The sequence below is a fragment of the Diabrotica virgifera genome, chromosome 7, assembly GCF_917563875.1.
Source record: "Diabrotica virgifera virgifera chromosome 7, PGI_DIABVI_V3a".
NCBI classification, from domain to species: Eukaryota; Metazoa; Arthropoda; class Insecta; order Coleoptera; family Chrysomelidae; genus Diabrotica; species Diabrotica virgifera.
This window is the reverse complement of record NC_065449.1, coordinates 103,841,363-103,862,439: the sequence shown is the minus strand read 5'-3', so window position 1 is coordinate 103,862,439 and position 21,077 is coordinate 103,841,363. Positions and strand designations below refer to the sequence as shown.

Here is a 21,077-nt window from a genome sequence, read left to right as displayed (position 1 = left end):
ATAATTTTAAAATATCGTTGAATTCATCATTTTACTTTGATAAAATATGTTTCAATTTTGTTGTTGATTATGCTGAATCCGAATATGACATTTAAATTTAAAAATTTAAAAATTTTGAGCTCGTTTACAGTATGTTTGCGTTTGCGTAACTAGGAACCACAAGGGAAACTTTTTTATTATCAATTTTACGAAAAAAAAGTTATTCTTCATAAAATGCTCGGCATAGTCAAAAATCTAAAACTCAAGCATCAGATATCAAATTTTTTCAATTTTATACGAGGTATGTCAAAAATATGAATTTCGTTAAAGAGTAAAGTACCTTTATATTTCAGAATATCAAAAATTGATACATATTATGAAAAGTTGTGAGGAATTAAAAACTATGTTTTAATATGCAATTACATCCTTCTAATTGTAACATAACTTTATCACAATTTATTGTGATAACTATTTTATTATCAATTTTACGAAAAAAAGGTATTCTTCATAAAATGCTTTACCGAGTCTAAAATCTGGAATGCAACCATCAGATATCAAACTTTTTCAATTTTGTACGAGGTATGTAAAAAAATATGAATTTCCTAAGTAAGTACCTTTATAGTTCACAATATTTCAATGAGAAGCATGTAATTGAATATTAAAACATAGTTTTTAATTCCAAACAACTTTTCTTAATAACAATTTTCGATGTTGTGAAATATAAAGGTACTTTACTCTTCAGCGAAATTCATATTTTTTGACATACCTCGTATAAAATAATGAAATTTAATATCTGATGGTTGCATCTTAGATTCTATACGATACAATGCATTTTATAAAGAATAACTTTTTTTTCGTAAAACTGATAATGAAAAAAGTTATCAATAGGTTCCAAGTTACGCAGAGATAGGTACTGTATAAGAGCTCAAAAAAGTATTTTTAATATTTGTTATTTTTTAAGCTTGTTATTAAATGTATTTTAGGTAAGTTGTACAGAAAAAAAGTTGATGACTTTGTACAAAAAATTTTTTTAACTGATATTTTTCGGTTTTTCTATTACATTTTTTTTTCTTTCTTAATTTTCTCAAAAAGAAGTTGTTTATTTTATATCGAATTTAAGCTTCATAAGCATCATAAGCTTTAAAAACACCTATAAAATTGTAATATATATGTTCAAACATGAGTAATACCCTCTTAAAGTGGTAGTAATTCTGTAAAACTAGGAAGTTTTCAAAAATTACATTTTTTGAAACGTCTTATAATTTGAATTAAATTTTGAAGATTTTTTTGAATGAAACATAATTTAGTAAGATGTATTAGTTATGTACACATTTTTAAATCATTTTTAAACAAAGTTCATGCAAGTCTCACGTTCCGCCCACACCGCACTTATGCCCATACATTTTATTTCTTTTTAAACTGTAAGGAAGCTTAAATGTTCTTATTTCATGTCCAATTTGTAAAATTTTATTTGATCCATTAGTTAGATGATCCATTAGTTATTAAAATAACTCAACCGGGCGCTTCGCCGAACGCTAGTATACAGTGCGCCAATGTTTGTGAGAAGGGTGACTTTAGCGTTATACATTAAAAATTATAGATAGGGGCTATAGATTTAATTTTATAAAAATCTTTGTTTTTTTGTGTAAAATTTTCTGAATTTTTCAATGGTCAAGTTAGCTTTTTTCTAAGATTTATATTTTCGTAGTTATTTCAAAAAACAATTAATTTCGCAGTTCATTTGTTTATTAAAAAATGAAGCACCCACTTCTGGAGTAGAACTTTTTGATATGTTGTTTATTAATCATTTCTTAATCAAATTACAAAAAGTTCTATCTTGTTTGATTATTTCCGAAGTCAAAATCTCTATTGACTCCCCTAATTAGGGATTTATGAATTTAAAATTTAGTTCATTTTGTTTACCTTACACTTATACAGTTTCCTATTAATGTTGCAAATTTCCTTTTAATGTATTTTTTGACGTGACGGGAACAAATTTAAATTGACATACATATGCGTTATGTTTGGTTTTTAAGAGGATTAACACTTTGTACAACATGAAAACTCTTCTACAATTTTGGTAAAAAACATTCCAAGCTTGCATAGGAAATTTTAATGAAGTTCTAACAACATGAACAAAACTCACTGTATTGAAACACGTAAAATTAGATTTTTATTACTAGCAAAATAATGTTCAAACCAACACTAATTTAATTCTTTCCTCGGCCATCTACCTTGACATGTCGTGCCACAATTCTTCAATAAAAAATGTGTAAGAGTGACCCGTTTAGGTTGTGTTGATGTTATCGCCAAACCGTGCTAATTTATACACGATGTGCTTTTGTTTATAGCTGTGTTTTGTTCACAGGGGGCAGACGAGGATGATGGCGTATCTCTTACCCCGGTGAGTATATTTTATATTCAGTTTATACTACAGAGTGTCACTGTTAATTATTTGGAATATACTTGTTCCATTTTATCTTTGCCTAACCGTCATGATTCATTTTCAAACAAGTTAAATCAAAACAATAAGTGTAACGTAAGTCGATGTGTAATATCATTGATACGCACTGTCAGTGGTAATAATTAGATAATAACTAACTTAAAAAAAAAACAAGAAGTTAAACAGTAATCTCAAAAATAAACAAATAAGTTTCCATTCGACCTAACTATAACCACACTGATGTAGTATAATGACAATTTGTTGGTTAAAAAATATTACTTATCAAATTTGTGTAAAATAGGTACTTACCGGAAGTAATCAAATTAAGAGAGCAACAGTTACTCGATTTAACAATTACGTTTGAAAATTAAAATCACATACACAAATACTAAAAGTTAAATAATTTGAAAAACCAATTATCCATCCAGAAATGGGCCTAAAAGGTCTGTTAACGCTATACGTACACACATCATGTACTTTGATTTTACCCCAGACTGTGGGTGAAAAAACGTGATATAATTCAGGAATTTTTGAAACCTACCAGGTGTTGTAAAGAACGATGGCAGGAATAACTTCGACTAAAATGTAACCAAAAATTTTGTGCGGTTTTTTATTTACGACGTTTTTCATTTGTTAAAATTGCAATTATTAAAGATTTTTAATTTTGCAGCTTAGGATATTCATTTTAGAGAAAATTTTTTAATAGAAAGTTGTAGTAAATTAAAAAACTTACAATTTGAGCTATGGTAAGTTTAATTTCGTTAATACGTTATTGCAAAATAGCCTGCGAAAGGTCCAAAATGGCCGTTTTTTGCAATTGCATTATTTATTATAAAAATAACTTTTATGTATTTTTTTTAAGAATTTAAAATGAAGATCTTTCAAAACCAAACCTAAAAAAATTGTAGGGCCTGATTGGTGAACTTGTTGCTTAGATATTATAATTTATTTATCCCAAGGGGTCAAATGTCGAAGGCTATAACTTTTTCAAAAAAAATCGTAGAGAGTTAATCCACGATCCAGTCTCCTTCCAAAGACTTATATTTTCATATTGTGATGTAAATAAATGCGTATAAGATTTTTCAACCTCTTATTTCGGGTTTGAAAATAAGGGGGCAAATTTCGTTATAAACATTTAGAACTGAAGCCGCCCCTGTACATCCTATGAGTGTTTAACTTGCAGGTTATTGTTGCTGAAGACAAAGTAACGATTCAAAACAAAATAAAAATTTTCTACGACCAACTGAAGCCCAGATAATTGTTTTTGTTTTCTTAAATCGTAGCGACTTTATTTATAATAATTAAGAAATTATTTCACAGTCATTGACTAAAGAAAAATTTATATTATCTTAAAATAAAAATTATTTTAACCGAAAATTACATTTAATTATTAAAAATGATTTTTAAAATGTAGAGGAGATTTATTTTTCATTACGAATGTGATTTATTGTGTCGGTTGCCCTTAGCAACGGTTAGCAACTCATAATACATTGAATCCCGATTTTTGCTTTAAATTTTAAAGCACCGCTTGGATTGACATGAAATTTGGCAAACACATAGATAACATGTCAAAGAATAAAAATGATTTTGGGCCTTTGTGTGCTTTTGTCCCGGGGGTAAGCTTCACCCCTTATAAGGGGTGAAAAATATATGTTCAAAATAAGTTCGGAAATGGATAAAACGTCTAATTCTAAGCACCTTTTGTTCTACAGCATTTTTTCACCAAGTTAATACTTTTAGAGTTATTTTCGAGTAAATACCTTCATTTTTCTACAAAAAAAACACGTTTTTAGGCGGTTTTTGACAAATAACTCAAAAAGTAAGTATTTTATTGAAAAAACATTTTTATCAAAAATTTAGCAAATTAAAAACTGAAAAAAATGATGTATGCATGAACTCTCTAGACCTCGTAGAAACAAAGTTCTAGCTAATAAAAAATAGGTTCATATCCGTCAAATTTCAAAGTGAATTATTTCAACGTGAAATAACCAAAAAATTATGCACTTTTTGAAGAATAATCATTACAACTATTTTAAAGTGTTTAAAAAATATGTATACCTGTTTTTTAAAAAAGTTTATAACATCAAAAGTAAGCAAGTTACGCTGAAAATAAGGTTAGTCTCTTTTTTTTTGGTCAGAAAAACTCGGTAGTCTCCCCCTAACTAGCATCAAAAATGAAATTAATCCATTTTACTTCAATGTTGTTTTATTCGTGTATGTGTCGTTAATGTCTGTAAGTTTCATCGGTTCAAAGTGCTTATTTTTGAAGGGGCTGTAGTTAAGAGGACTTAACCGTTAACTACACACGCTGGCGTATTTTGTACGCCAGAAATAAGAATTCGATTGCAAATATGTTTAAAAATTTATTTTTTGACCTTGTTTATCTATCTAACCTATCACTGGAATGTTATTTACAATTGGTGTTAGTTTCGTCATAATCGGCGTTCTGAGAAGATTGTAATTACCAGTTTATTATTTGTTGTTTCCGGTGGTGGACAATATCTTCTTCTTATGGTGCCTATGGGGTTGGTTGGTGCCTATGGTTGTCCTGGGGTTGAGAAATCGGCCCCGAAGGCGGATGAATCAACAAATAATGGTCAACGGCATAAGAATGCAGAAGGCAAAGGGGAACCACTGCATTAACGGCTAATAGAGCACCCCCAGGAAAATCACCATAGAATTGACACTTCAATTGCAAACCGTTACTAATCATGGAAAGCGGAGGCCAAGATTCGGCAGGAGAGGAGAAACATGTTTATACCACGAGGCCTCTCCGGTCGTAAACATGCGAAAACCTCGTGAAGAAATCCTAAAAATAAAGAAATCTAATTTTAGAATGTGCACATGGAATGTTATAAGTCTATTTGCGGCTGGGAAACTTGACAACGCAATTCAAGAAATGAAAAAAATGAAAATAGACCTACTGGGAATCAGCGAAATGAGATGGTCAGAGTCAGGAACTTGTAAAAAGGACGGAAGTGTATTATATTATTTCGGTAACAGCACAGAAGATCCACATCACAAAAATGGTGTAGGTATATTAGTAACATCAGAACTGAGTAAATATGTGACCAATTTCGTACCAGTGTCGGATAGAATAATATTACTCCAAATAAATACTCAACCATTTAAAACTAACATACTTCAAATCTACGCCCCGACTGCAGATAGAAAATATGACGATGAAGTCGAGAAGTTGTATGATCAGATCCAAGACATCTTGCAGAAACTTAATAAACACGAAATTTTATATATTATAGGCGACTTCAATGCAAAAATTGGAGAAGGTCGACGAGGTCAGACTGTAGGCCCTTATGGTCTTGGACAACCTAACGATCGAGGACAGAGATTGTATGAATTTTGTAAAGAAAACGATATGATCATTGCAAACACCTGGTATAAACTACCCAAGCGACGACTATACACTTGGAAAGCCCCATTTGATGATGGCAGTAACCCTGAGTCTTCAAGAAATCAAATAGACTATATACTTGTAAATGAGCGTTTCCGAAATGCCGTCAAGAAAGTCACTACATTTCCTGGGGCAGATATTGGATCTGATCATCAACCACTTGTAGCAGATATTAAACTAAGGTTAAAACGAATTCAGCGACAAAAACCAAAAACCAATGTACTTAACTTTGACGATATAAACATAAAACATAACATTAAAAAAGAATTTAACAATAGAATAAAAAACATCGGAGAACAACTAGAAGATCCAGAAGAAATATGGAGTGAATTTAAAAATCAAGTTAACGAAATCTCCACAAACAATGATTATAGAAAAAACTTAATCAAGAAAAATAAATGGATGACAGACGACATCTTGAAATTGATGGAACAACGACGACTGATCAAATCTAATGAAACAGAATATAGACACCTGCAGATAAGAATAAAAAAGGAGATCAAATTAGCCAAAGAAAAATGGATGACAGAAAGGTGCGAAGAAATGGAGGATGTGATATCTAGACACGACTTGTTTAATGTGCACAAAAAACTAAAAGAAGTAAGTAACATATTTAAAAAACGAGTTCCCTCTGTGCTCGTTGACAGTAATAACAAAATTATTGTAAATAGCACGAAATAAGAAAAGAATGGCAACTGTATATATCAGAGTTGTTTGAAGATGATAGGAATAATATTACCGAATTCTACCAAAACTGTACCGACGGCCCAGAAATTATGAAATGCGAAGTAGAACACGCTATAAATAGTGCTAAAATTAGAAAAGCTTGTGGTCCAGATGATACACAAACTGAGTTGCTGAAACTAATAGAGGATGATAACATAAAAGTAGTAGTAAGACTTTTTAATTCAATATATAACACCGGAGTGATTCCCACAGATTGGCTCAAATCCATCTTTGTCGCAATACCTAAAAAACACAATGCGAGAAAATGCTCAGAATATCGATTAATTAGCCTAATGAGCCACACTCTTAAGATTTTCCTAAGAATACTTCACAACAGAATTAGACGCAAATGCGAAGAAGATCTCTAAGATACCCAATTTGGTTTTAGAAATGCTATGGGTACCAGGGAGGCACTTTTTGCGCTTAACATCCTATTACAAAAGTGCCGTGATCAAAGAAAATATGTATTTGCATGTTTCGTGGACTTCGAAAAGGCATTCGATAAAGTACAGCATGTAAAATTAATGCAAATACTTAAAAATATCGGAATAGATGACAAAGATATTCGTGTCATTAAAAATTTGTACTGGAATCAAACTGCTACGGTCAAAATTGGAGATAACTACACCGATGAAATCTCCATACAACGAGGCGTCAGACAAGGTTGCATTTTGTCACCAACATTGTTTAATGTTTACTCGGACCAGTTATTTAAAAAGGCACTTGAGAGACAGCCATATGGAATAAAAATCAACGGAGAACTACTTAATGTGATAAGATATGCAGACGATACAGTAATTCTGTCAGATAATATTGAAGGTCTCCAAATTCTGCTTGATCGTATTCACGAGGTAGGAGAGGAAATGGGCATTAAAATAAACTCAAACAAAACCAAATTTTTAGTGTTTAGTCGTGACTTGACCCACATCCCGATGCAAAGCTTCAATTAAACGGAGTCCAAGTTGAGAAAGTTCACAAAATGACATATCTGGGAACTGTGATAACGGACCAACTAGATCCAGACATAGAAATAAAACGTAGAATAGCAATGACTAAAACTACTTTTACGAAAATGAAGTCATTTCTTTGCAATAATCATCTCAGTTTAGAACTAAGACAAAGAATGGTCAAGTGCTATGTTTGGTCCGTACTTTTGTATAGTGCAGAAGTGTGGACGCTAAAAGTATCGATTATGAACAGAATTGAAGCATTGGAAATGTTGATTCATAGACGGATGCTGAAGATACCCTGGACAGCAATAAAAACTAATGAAGAAGTACTAAGGAAGGTCAACAAAGATAGAGAACTGCTAAAGACTGTTAAACATCGAAAAATGTCTTATCTGGGACATATAGTGAGGGGAAGTCGATATAAAATATTACAACTGATCATTAAAGACAAAATAGAGGGCCGTAGAGGTGTAGGAAGAAAACAAGTTTCTTGATTAAAAAACATTCGTGAGTGGACTCGGATATCAAATGCAGGACAACTATTCCATATTGCAGAAGATCAAGAAGCCTTCGCAATGGTGATCGCCAACGTCGGATAATTCTGATATGGCACGTGAAGAAGAAAATGGTGCCTATCCGTTACGGATGTTGGACACTAACATGGCTATTCTGACTTTGTTGACTGCTGCCCTGAAAAGTCCGGGAGTGGTTAAGTTAAACCATTTTCGCAGGTTATGCAGCCAGGATATTCTCTTCGTCCTGGACCTCTTTTCCCATGCACTTTACCTTGAAATATGGTCCGAAGTAGGTCATATCGTTGTTCATTGCGCATTACATGGCCCAGGTATTCCAGTTTGCGACGTTTTATGGTTACGACTAGTTCGCGCTCTTTACCCATTCTATGTAGAACTTCTTCGTTGGTAACTCTGTCTATCCAGGAAATCCTCAACATGCGTCTATAGCACCACATCTCAAATGCTTCGAGTCTCTTCAGTGATGCTTCAGTTAAGGTCGATGACTCCACGCCATATAAAAGAACGGAGAATACGTAGCACTTTAGTAAACGAATTTTTATTTCCAATTTTATATCGTGGCTGTTAAAGATTTTTTTCATTTTGACGAAGGCTGATCTTGCCTTCTCGATCCTGATCTTAATTTCTGTCGATTGGTGTCACTGTTCATTTAAGTTTGCACCCAAATAACAAAAGTTGGTGATTTGTGTTATAGGTTGTTGGTTAACTAGTAATTGACCAGGTGGTATCCTATTTTTGCTTATAACCATGTATTTGGTTTTTTTGATGTTAAAATCAAGCCCAAACTTGCTAGTTACTTCTGCCACCCTGGAGACAAGTGTCTGCAGACCTTCAAGACTGTCTGCAAAAATGACAGTATCATCAGCGTATCTTATGTGGTTCAATCGTTCTCCGTTTATAAGTATTCCCTCGTCTATGTCCGTTAGCGCTAGGTTCATAATGTGCTCTGAATATGTATTGAACAATAATGGGGACAATATACATCCCTGTCGCACACCTCTTTTTATCTTTATGTCGTCTGTTAACTGATCCCCTACTCTAACAGCTGCAGTTTGTTCGTAATAGATATTGTTTATTATACGGCGATCTCTGCTGTCTAGACCAATTTAATTTAATATTTTCATCAGTTCGTCATGTTGTATTCTATCGAACGCTTTCTGGTAATCAACAAAACACACATATATATATCACAATTCACGTCTCTACATCTTTGAAAGAGAACTTGTATTGCAAAAAGTGCCTCTCGAGTACCCAATGCATCCCTGAAGCCGAATTGTGTGTTTGTCATGTGTTCTTCACACTTTTTATATATTCTTTTATGTATAATTTTTTAAAAAGTTTTCAGGACATGGCTCATAAGGCTTATTATTCGATAATCTTCACATTTTTTGGCATTGGGTTTTTTAGGGATTGGACAATATACGCTACATATATTGAAGGTCAACGGGTCAAGAAAACCTAGACGCATTATCACTATCGTCTTATAAAAAATGAACAAGTGGAGCAACTGAATTTTGATAGTAATAATATGGCAGTTTGCTAATGCCTAGCCAAGAAAAAAAGTGAGCTAATTTTTGTCTTATATATTTTTTAGAATATGTTTTTTTTGTTTGTCATGTGTTGTTCTGTAGAACTTTCTGTCTTTTTATATTTTTAAATGTATTTTTTGGTATTTTTTTTACGTTTGCTATTTTTCTCATATATCTTAAAAATCTTTTTTTAAATTTTTAAAAATGTATGGGTTTTATAATAAACGTTTATAGTTAATGTTTATAATATAATATATAATATATATAATAGTTTATACTTTTTCCAAGATGGCAGCCGGGGGCAAGGGTAGCGATTCTACAAACTTGAACTTAAGCTTCTACTGACCCCCCTACACATTAAAAAAATAAAATCGCGTCCTCTAAAAATGCAACTATAAGAATGTAACATATCAATGGACTATTTGGGTTTCTAATCGATGCAGGCGTTTGAGTGTTCTTGTGAAAGAGCTATACGTCATGTGTGTAACTGTATACTAATATACACCATTAGGTACACTGGATTTGATTTAGATTTCAAAAGAATTTTTAGACATTATCAAATTATTATTATTTAAGGTACCATTTCCCGCTTACCTTACATTGTGGATTGTGGGTGTTTAAAAAACGCTTTCCTACATGACTTTTTATTGGGTTTAATTAACTAGTCACCATTATTTTAACAAGTTGCTTTTTAATATATGGCATTCCGAAGAAAGTGTGTATCTTAATAAACGACACTTAATTGGGGACATATTCTAATATTTTATGAGTCCGAATCGTATCAATCATGTCGCACGAAGGTTGTTACACGACCATTTTAAAAACACTTACGAATTTATCGTAACGTACCATTGTAGTTGCCATTTTCATAAATTAAATTCACCGAAGGAGGTCTTCAGCTCGGACTGTTTTTCTATTAAGAAAAAAATTAAACGATTCGCCTCCGGACATCGAGTTTTTCTCATACCAGCACAACTTTCAAGATATGTATCTCGATTATTAATTGCTGAATTATTATAACTACTATTAATTTAGTTTTTTCTTCTTTACGATTGGTATCTTATGTACTACCACGACGGTACTGTACGTTCTTAATTAAAATATTAAAATGTCTATTGGTAGTGTGTTTATCGTACAGCGTGTCCCTTGTGACAGGTGTACAGCCCTGACTCTTTGAATCACAATGTTATGTCTAAATTTCAACAATAATACATGTAAAGTATGAAAACCGTAATACTTCTATATGATGGTATCAAAACAAAACTACAGAATTGATAAATTATTTTTAATAATTTTAATTGAAGGTCGTCGGCAGGGGTCCGGACAAATAATCCCCGGACAAAAAATCCCCACAAAAAATCCTGGACAAATAATCCCCACAAATTTTTGTGGACAAAATATCCCCACAAAAAATCCCGGACAAAAAATCCCCAAGAAATATTTGCTGCCGAATAGTTATCTAAAAGTTTTCCCGAAATTTTAACAAATTTCGAATTCCAATTCCATGCTGAAAACTTCAAATTTTACATGACAAAGGAGTATGAGTTTTTTCAAAAATCGTGGAACATATGGGGAATGAGCTAAGGCCCCGTTCTCATGACAGGCGCTTAACGCGTTTTGATAACGCGCGATTACAACTACATACATTTTACTGAAGACCGTTCACATGCTAACGCGCGTTTTAGGTCATTAAGACGCGCGTTGGCATGTGAACGTTCTTCAGTAAAATGTATGTAGTTGTAATCGCGCGTTATCAAAATGTGCGTTAAGCCCCTGACATGAAAACGGGGCATTAGCTCATTCCCCATATTTTCCACGATTTAAAAAAAAACTCACACTTTTTTGACATGTATAAACAAATAAGGTTAACAAAAATATATCACAAATAAAGTTTTCAGCATGGAATTGGAATTCGAAATTTGTTAAAATTTCAGGAAAACTTTTAGAGAACTATTCGACAGCAAATTTTTCTTGGGGATTTTTTGTCCGGGATTTTTTGTGGGGATATTTTGTCCAAAAAAACTTGTGGGGATTATTTGTCCGGGATTTTTTGTGGGGATTTTTTGTCCGGGGATTTTTTGTCCCGGGATTTTTTGTCCCGGGATTTTTTGTCCCGGGATTTCTTGTCCAGGGATAATTTGTGGGTATTTTTTGTCCGGGGATTATTTGTCCTAGCTTCCGTCGGCAGCATATGCCCTTGGATTGACTGTACCAACGTCAGTTTCTTTCTTTGCTCGTGTTTCAACATTTATATGTTGTACTCAGATTATTGGTCTGATTGTCAGTTAGACAAGGCGAAAACGACGGGTTCTTTGGAGAAATATTCCCATGAGATTTTTTTGCATAATCACATTCGTGAGACATTCCAGAATAAGATTCCAGAAGTCGCCCACGCGAAAAGTGGTCCAAATTTTTTTTAATCAAATTGCAAAAATCAATATTTTCGGCCGGAACAAATTTTTTTTAGGTTTTTTGGACCATTCTGGATAAAAAAAAGGCCTCATAATTTTTCTCTTAAGTTATTCGTTTTCGAGGTAAAAGCATTTTAAAATTTAAAAAAACTAAAAATGGCGATTTTTAAGGCTTAATAACTCGGTTGAAAGTTATTACTATGAAAGTCAGAAAGTAACTAAATCAAAGTTTAAAGCCCCCCTACAAGATCCTGAAGAAATTTTTTTCATTATTTGATTACTAAGCTGTTATTTTTAAGTAAAAATAATGAGCGCCATGCACGTATTAGGCGGCCGTCCATGATGAATGCGAAAGAGATGCCATTCAGGCAGTCCAATGGCGCATCTCACTCGCACTCACATTTACAGCCGCGTCAATACGATCTTACCACTCATTATTAATAATTAAAAATAACAGCTTAGTAATAAATTAATGACACAAATTTCGTCAGTATCATAAAGGGGGGCTTTAAATTGAATTTGGTCACTTTCTGACTTTCATAATAATCATTTTTAACCGAGTTATTACGTCTTAAAAATGACCATTTTCGCGTTTTTCAAATTTTAAATTCGTTATAACTCAAACACGATCAACTTTAGAGAAAAATTATAAGAGATCTTTTCTGTCCGGAATGGTCCAAAATTGGACCAAATTTCGCGTGGGCGACTTCTTGAACCTTATTCTGGGGTGTCTCACGAATGTGATTATGCAAAAAAAATCTCATGGGAGTATTTTTTCCAACGAACCCGTCGTTTTCGTCTTGTCTAAGTGGTTCTGATACGATCTATGGAGCTATATTGCAGTGTGTTAGCTAGGAGATCTATGGGTGACGGTGGAGCAGTTCTTAGTTGCTGCTCATTTAGCGTTACGAGGTTGCACCACGTGTAGAGGCGAGCTGCTGAAATACATACATAGAATACGTTCACAGTTTCTCCTACTTGTCGTAAAGTTATTAATCTGCCCCTGTGTGATAGTAAATACAGTGGAACCCCGATAAGTCGGCCTCCGATAACCCGAAAGTCCGGCTGACCCGGACCAGTTTTCATCCGACAAAACAAACATGTTTTCACTTTCACTGAGTTTTTTACCAATAAATAAACAATACTGTATACAACTCTACGTAATTTAGATGTACCTACTGTGCATATTTATTTCATGTTTTTGCAATTATATGGAGTTTATCTGCAAGTATTGCGTATTTCATTAATTTTTACCATATTCTCCGGCTAACCTGGATTTTCGATAATCCGGATCGGCCACGGTCCCGATTAATCCGACTTATCGAGGCTCCACTGTACTCCCAACTAGTATGTCATACCTTCCCCTACTCATCATTTGCGTCGGGATACTCAAACCTAAACACCGAGGAGAATACTTCCACTAATACAAAAACCATTGGAGGAAACCTATGAACAAATGGATATGCAAGTGGCAGACGGTGGTGCGTGGCCCAAGAGAAAAAGTGCGTCTCAAGCAACACCCGATGGAGGAGAAAAACCGGAGAGGATTATAGTCTTAACGGAGTATGGGGTTCCTCTGGAGGGAAGAGCTGACCCGTCTCGTTGGTAGAAAAATGGGCAAATACTTCCAAAATGGGCAACCATCTACTATGGGCACCATGGGCACTAATGGGCAACCATCCAAAAAATAAAATAATGATAAACGGTAAAGAAGTAGAAGAGGTAGGCAAGTTCACATATCTGGGATCTGTCATGGAAAGGAGCGGGGGATGTAAAAAGGATATACAGACGAGAATAACAAATGCTCTACACTCTACACGCATTCAACGCTTTAAATAGATTTTGGCAAACAAACGAAATATCGGAAACAACAAAAATTAAAATCAAAAATGAATAACCATTTTCAATGTTGTTTTATATACCATTAGATTGAAAACTTAGTCTTTTTTTTTATTAAAATCTTTAATAGTTGCATTAAAAGTATACTGCTCTATGGAGCAGAAACATGGAAACAGGACGAAAATACAACTAAAAAACTACAAACATTTGTAAACAAATATCTAAGAAAAATGCTGAAAATATACTGGCCAAACAAAATATTTAATACAGAACTATGGGAAAGGACAAAGCAAACTAACGTATCTACTACAATCAAGGAAAAAAATGGAAATGGATCGGTCACACTTTAAAGACCAAAACAGCATAGCAAGACAAGCACTTGAATACCAACCAGCGGGGAAAAGAAAGAGAGGCAGACCAGACAACAGATGGAAAAGAACAACAACGAGAGAACACGAAAAAATTGGACTAGGATGGGGCGAAGTCAAAAAGAGACCAAAAGATAGAAGAGAGTGTAGGGAATTAGTTCACAATTTATTCAGAGAATAAAAACAAAAGAAGATGCGCTGTCCCGGCCAGACAGCAATTTTACACTTTTGGCCAAGAAACGCGTAAGCGCCCAATACTCCACAAGGAGGGATGGAACGAGAGAGAGAGAGAGAGAGAGAGAGATATCTTTATGTAAAGTATGATTTGTTAAGAGTTCAATGACATATATATTCAAAATCTTGCCGAAAGCTAACAATTCTGGATTATACTTATGTATGGCTTGTGGTATTTGACGGTAGATCTTCTTGATGTCGGATGGTACAGCTGTTGACTTGTTGTAGACCTGGTCATATGTTGTGGCCTCAGGTCCCTGCAGCTACAGTTTTGGTGGTGTTGGTCGTTGCAGATGTTGAGGTATCCATCATGGCCTGTCTTGTAGTGGCATTACCGGTGATGAAGGCTTAGGCTCACAAAGAGGGAAATGTTTGATTTATTTCCAAAAACTAGAACACAAGCTGTGTATTAGATTGACATCAAGAAGAAAAAGTACCCTGCCATTTTTCTAAAAGTACACCAACGACTTGATAAATAATTTATTCACCCAACCACTTGCTGAAAGAAGACTAAAGAGAATATGGCCAGACGACCTACCACAATAAAGAATAATACTTAGAGAACCGTCACTGGATGGTACCTAATTCACGTTAATTTACTTTCAGACTATTTACTTATTACTTTGTGTTTAGAGTAGATTGTAAAAATGCAGTATATAAAAAAAAAGTATTTAAAAACTAGCAGATGGCAAGGGGTAAATTAAATGGAATTATTAATTATTATCTCTTACTAAATCAAAAATGAATAACCATTTTCAATTTCGTTGCAACACGAAACTACAGCCGCATCATATTCTAGTTCAATCAGAGAGTGCAGCACACACCTCTACCGGTTTCGAAACTTATTAGTCTCTCATAGGGAGGTACATATGCTGCTCTCTCTGGCCCAACCAGGACAAACCCCGGTGTGCAGCCACGGATTGCAACGAACGAAACGGCAGGTATGCCCTAGCGGCAACTGCTAGCAAAAGACTAAGTTTTCAATATAATAGCACATAGAACAACACCAAAAATATTACTCTACATCCCACCAGATTGAAAACAATGGGAACCTTCTCTGGTTACACCTCCGAGGCTTCTACAATTTGCAAGCCTCGGAGGTGTAACCAGAGAAGGTTCCCATTGTTTTCAATCTGGTGGGATGTAGAATAATATTTTTGGTGCTATCTATGTGCTATTAGATTGAAAACTTAGACTTATTCTTACTAGTTAAATTATCTGATTTCTACGTGCATATTGATAGGTAAAATAAAATATTGAAAATGTGAAATATTGAGAACATGTGCTTTTGTACATGGAGGTTAGATATAGAAAAAATGGTTATAAAAAACTGTGAATGTAAGAATATAATGCATACAATAAAATATGATGAATTTTTTACCCCAAGAGATGATTCTGTTGAAATAAATGAAGGTATTATCGGCTTATCTCTTTAAATAAATTAATTTTAACATTGTGAGGAATATGGAGGTTGTCACTGTCATGTCATCGAAATTTGAAATGACAACGAAGTAACCATGAAATAATGAACATAGAACATAAGATTAGAAGATCAGATGTTAGAATGTAAAGGGAGTTGCCTATAGCAGGAAATATAGAATAACGAAAGAGGGCGCCAAACAAGTTTTTAACGGGAAAACAACTTAAAACAATTACAAGAAGATTATTATTAAGGATTTATTAAGGAAAATAAAATAAAATAATTATTTGAAAATAAAATAATAAAGATGTGACGTTTATAACGTTACAATATGAACTTTTGTATTTGATCATTCAGGGAAAATCCAAGGGAAACGTGGTCCTGGTTGAAGAAGATTATCATGGTTCAAACATCTACGACGGAAAATTGATCATTATTCAGAGTTGCTGTCAATAAAGTCACGATAGTGAATATAGTAGCCAATATGATCAACGGTCGATATCGTTTAGGGAACTAGAAAAAGAAGAAACGGATTGAAATTTTATTATCGTATTATTTCTATCCAAAATATTTGCACACATATTAAAAGCATACGCTAATACCGATTAAGTGTTTTTTTAATTGGACAACCATCCATTATTTCTATTACAATGTTAATAAAATTGTTAAAAACGAAGATATGTTAATTATTCTTGATATCTAAATAAGTAAAACATTGGTAGTTGCTCCTAGATAGTTTAAATGAGTCAAGGTTTATAGGTTTATTATTGCTAGTGGTTTTATTTTTAAATTTATGAATTCTGGGATATCAAGCGGTTTTATCAAATTTTCCAGTGGTCAAGGATTATGTCACCGGTTTTGCAGTTATTAAACAAAGGCGTACTTCACAAAAGCTTCGAATTTATACATAATATAAAACATGACGGAAATTTAGGTTATTTCAAATATATTAGTAACGTATTGAACATATGATATCCGTCCCTTATTCCAAAGAATAGGCAAATAATCTGATTTCTTAACATTAGAAATTAGAAATAACGTATATTTCTATCTATCGAATGATTTGTAATAGTCGAGGAAATGAGGCATTTTGGCTCGCAATTTTTTCGTCCAGCATGGATTTACTTGAAAGTTTCAGAGAAGGTAGGGAATAGTCCAAGGATCATTTTCTATATCATGCCGCTGTACGCTAAATCCTTGGGGGTGGTTGCCACCCCATCTCGGGGGCGGGAATTTTTTATTGTATTTTAACCATGTAAATCGATGTAAAAAGTAATTCGAAGAAAAAAATGTTCTTTACATTTTCTTCGTAAAACTAATATTTTTCGAGTTATTCGCGCTTGAAAGTAACAGTTTTTCGATGAAAAAATCGACTTTTTTAGAGGGTTTTTTGAGAATACCTCGAAAAATATGCATTTAATCAAAAAAACTGTAGATATCAAAATTGTATCTTTTAGTAACACAAACCAAATTCTTTTTCTGTAATATCTTTAAGACCAATACAAACCGAGATACGGCATTTTTCGAGGAAAACTTAAATAATCTTTTTTCAAGTATACAGCTAGCCCTTTCAAAAAATAATAATAAAAAGTTTCTAGCCTGAAAACTAAGCGACTTATGATCAAGAAAAGGTCGGTACCCGCTTTTCTCTATGAAAAAATCAGTGAAAACAACCCCCTAACTACCCTCCTAATTAAAAACTGGTCTTCACCTTTCTGTAATTCCTTTTATATTTGTATTATCAATACATCCAAGAAGTTTAACTTATTTAAAAGGCCTAATTTTAGAAAAATTGGAGTTTAAAGAAAAATTAATTTTTTGGAATTTCCCATTGTTCACTTTTTACTTCAAAATATCTCCGAAAATACTGGAGATACGAAAAAATGATTGATTACTAAATTGTAGCTTTTTTAATAGCTAAAATTACCTTGTGCATAGATTTTCATTACATTGAACAGTTAGCGAGATATAGCTGTTTAAAACCTGTATTTACGAGCAAACACCATCTTATTCGAGCCCTTTAAACCCATCCTAATTAAAAACTAAGGGATCTTACGGAATTTAATTTACACAGTCTTTTAACTCTTCAAAAATTCTACAAAGCCTTTTTTGGAAAAAACTTTTTATCGCCAAAAATGAAGAAGCTATGTTTATAAAACGAATTTTTTTTTTCGAAAAATTCTGATAGTCCGCTTATGGATAATTTTCAATGTATGTATAATACCACAGAACCGGTTCGTATACTGGAAGATGACTAAAAAACTTGTATTTGTAAAACTTTGTATTTGTATTTGTACATATTTGTAAATTCGTATTTTTGTGTAAATAAATGTTTTTGTAATTCTTTATTTCTACTTTTTTTTTCTGTATAGATCTATTAAAATATCTACTTATAAAAACTGTAATGTTATTAAGGGTGGTTTTTAAGGGTTGAAATATTATGATATTATATCCTAAAGTATAAAACAATCATTATTTAACCAATCAAAACCAAATTTTACCCATATTAAAGTTTACAATGTTTTTATATAATTTTTGACAATAAGGGGTAGTTTACACCCCTAAAAATAATCAGCGCCCTTAAGCATGATATAGAATATAAAGTACAGGGTGAGATGATCCTAGTCCCAAATTTTTATGCAAATCGATACAAGCCGAAATTATTCTTTTAGGATAAGTAAATTTTTTATATATAGCTCTAACAAGAGTGGTTTAAGGGTTGAAATATTATGATAGTATATCTTAAAGCATAAAACAATTATTGTGTAACTAATAAGAACCAAATGTTGACAATATTTAAGTTTAAAATGTTATTTTATAAGTTTTTACAATTAGGGGTAGTTTTCACCCTTAAAAAACCAAAAGCGTACAACGGCTCAATATAAAAAATGAACTAGAGGGTGTAATGAGCCTAAACCCAAATTTTTGTACAAATCGATGCTGGACGAAAAAATTGCGAGGTTTTGCCATTTTTTCAGCTTCATTTCCTCGACTAGAATATCGAGTGATCAATCGACAATAGGGATATTCACAAAAAATTAAAAAGTCATTTGAAACATGTAAAACGATTAAGAAACACCCTAGGAATAATTGTCTAAATTTTCAAAAAAATTGAAAAAGCCTTTCTATAAAAAATCTTAATTAGAAATCTAGCATTATTTTAAATTTCAAGAACGCTTCTCTATTGGTTTGACGTCACTAGTTGTATACCCCAAGCGCGCGCCTTCCTCCCAGTGTTATTGTTTACCTGCTTGACGTTTCAGGTCATTTTATTTTGTTCTCTTCTTGTTTTATCAGGGTTAAAGTGGAGTTTTATAGTGAATTTGTTTAGTTTAAAGTGGATAGACTGTTTGTAAGGACATATTTTGGGTGGTACAAAAATAAACAAATAAAATGGAAGGTTTTCAGAAAGCCGATTCGTATAACCTACCGATTGTAGTGTAGATGTAACAATGGTGTATGATTTCTTGGCATCTTGTAAAGACATAAGTCAACCACAACTTTACTGAGTGTATATTCCTTATAATTTTCCATGTCTTCTTTAAGCTAAAAAAATAAATGTTTAATCCTCTACAAAAAAAATTAGAGAAAGTTGTATGCATACATGGCTACATTGACAGGTTATTACTTTATCTTGCTTAGGTGTATTAAAAATATTTTTATTCTTCTTCGTGTGTTTATTGTCCGTTGTGGACGTTGGCTATCATCATGGCAATTTTAATTTCGTTTGAGGCGTTTCTGAATAACTCGATCGATGTTTGTCCAAATTATTGGCGTAAGTTTTGAAGTCATGAGTGTCTTTTTCTTCCTGGTCCGCGTTTGTTCTCTATTTTACCTTGCGTTATCAGTTGGAGTATACGATATTTATTATGTCTCACGATATGACCGAGGTATTTAAGATTTCGTTTCTTAATTGTAAAAGAGATTTCTTTTTGTTTTCCCATTCGACGCAATACCTGTACGTTGATGGTGTGGGTCGCCCAGGATATTTTGAAAATACGTGGATACACCCACATGTTGAATGCCTCTAGCTTTTTCATTAATGTTTCCGTTATTGTCCAGACCTCTGCGCCATATAGCAAGAATGCTGCCAGCCGTATTTTTAGTGGGAGAGATATATCGCAATTGGTGAAAATATTTCTCATGCATGTTGTTAAATGTTGCTCTGTCCTTTTCAACTCTAGTTGACGAGCCATTTCGAGTTGACGACTGTTCCTAGGTAAAAAATATTTTTGAACTTAGGTATTATACATTTTCATTTCAACCAATCTTATTAATGATTTTAAAATAATATAAAGTCATAGCTATATCCACATGTAGTAATTCTGAGAAAACTAAAAAGTATTTTTAAAAAATGTAAATGCAGAAAGAACAATTACATTATTACCAAGGGCCGAAAGTTCTGGAAAACTTCTATAATGTTTATTTTAATAAGTAACAGGGGTGAAAAAAATAGAAAATTTAGTGTTATTTTATATTTCAAATATTTGATTCAAAAGAACCTTTTTGTTTATTCTAAATCTAACGGACTTTCGACCTTCTGTAATAATGTAATCTCATTCTGCGTTTAAATTTTTCAAAAATATTTATTAGTTATCTCAGGATTCGAAAAAAATTTAATTAAATTGCATTTGACCAAGATTTTGCGCCTACCCCCTTAATAAATTTATCCGCTTAGGTATAGGGATAAGTTGTAATAAAATAGTACCGCTTTACAATATTTTTCAGTGAATCCAAAAACTTTTTATGTACAATTCGCTACAAATTTAAATGATGTCTAATTTATAGGGTCTGTCAGGGAATAAAAAATACTTTATGATTATGTTACGTTAAGGGCACCAAGTCTTTTAAGCCTTCCGACAAATACAATGATCGTAAACTAGGTACTTTTTCATTTTGGTAAAAATTTTTATTAGTAACCTATTCCCTTGAAATGATAACAGATAAATGGTAACAGATATTTAGAAGTCCAAAATACGAAGTTTCCGACTGTAGTAGAATTTTTATAATTTAGTTTTTTATAACCAAGCTAATTTAAATCTAAAACGTATCATATAATTGGGTAAAAATGAGTAATTTAAAAACTTATCTATTTAGAAAAAGATCCGTAACTTACAATAAAGTGATCTTTACAACAGAAAAACTTGGTTTTTATTGGCACTTCCTTAATGTCCCTTTTAGCTGCAACAAACCATTTCTTTTTCTGTTTTAAATTGGTTGGAACGGTAATCAA

General features: G+C 32.8%; 1 protein-coding gene across 1 annotated transcript in view; it reads left to right on the top strand.

Annotated features, from left to right (window-relative positions):
- Nucleotides 1–21,077, top strand: part of LOC114328338 (uncharacterized) — a 336,316-nt gene that overhangs the window by 232,426 nt on the left and 82,813 nt on the right. Inside the window, exon 4 of the mRNA XM_050656916.1 lies at nucleotides 2,348–2,383. Coding sequence (XP_050512873.1) covers nucleotides 2,348–2,383 — 36 coding nt within the window. The remainder of the gene's footprint in view (nucleotides 1–2,347; nucleotides 2,384–21,077) is intronic.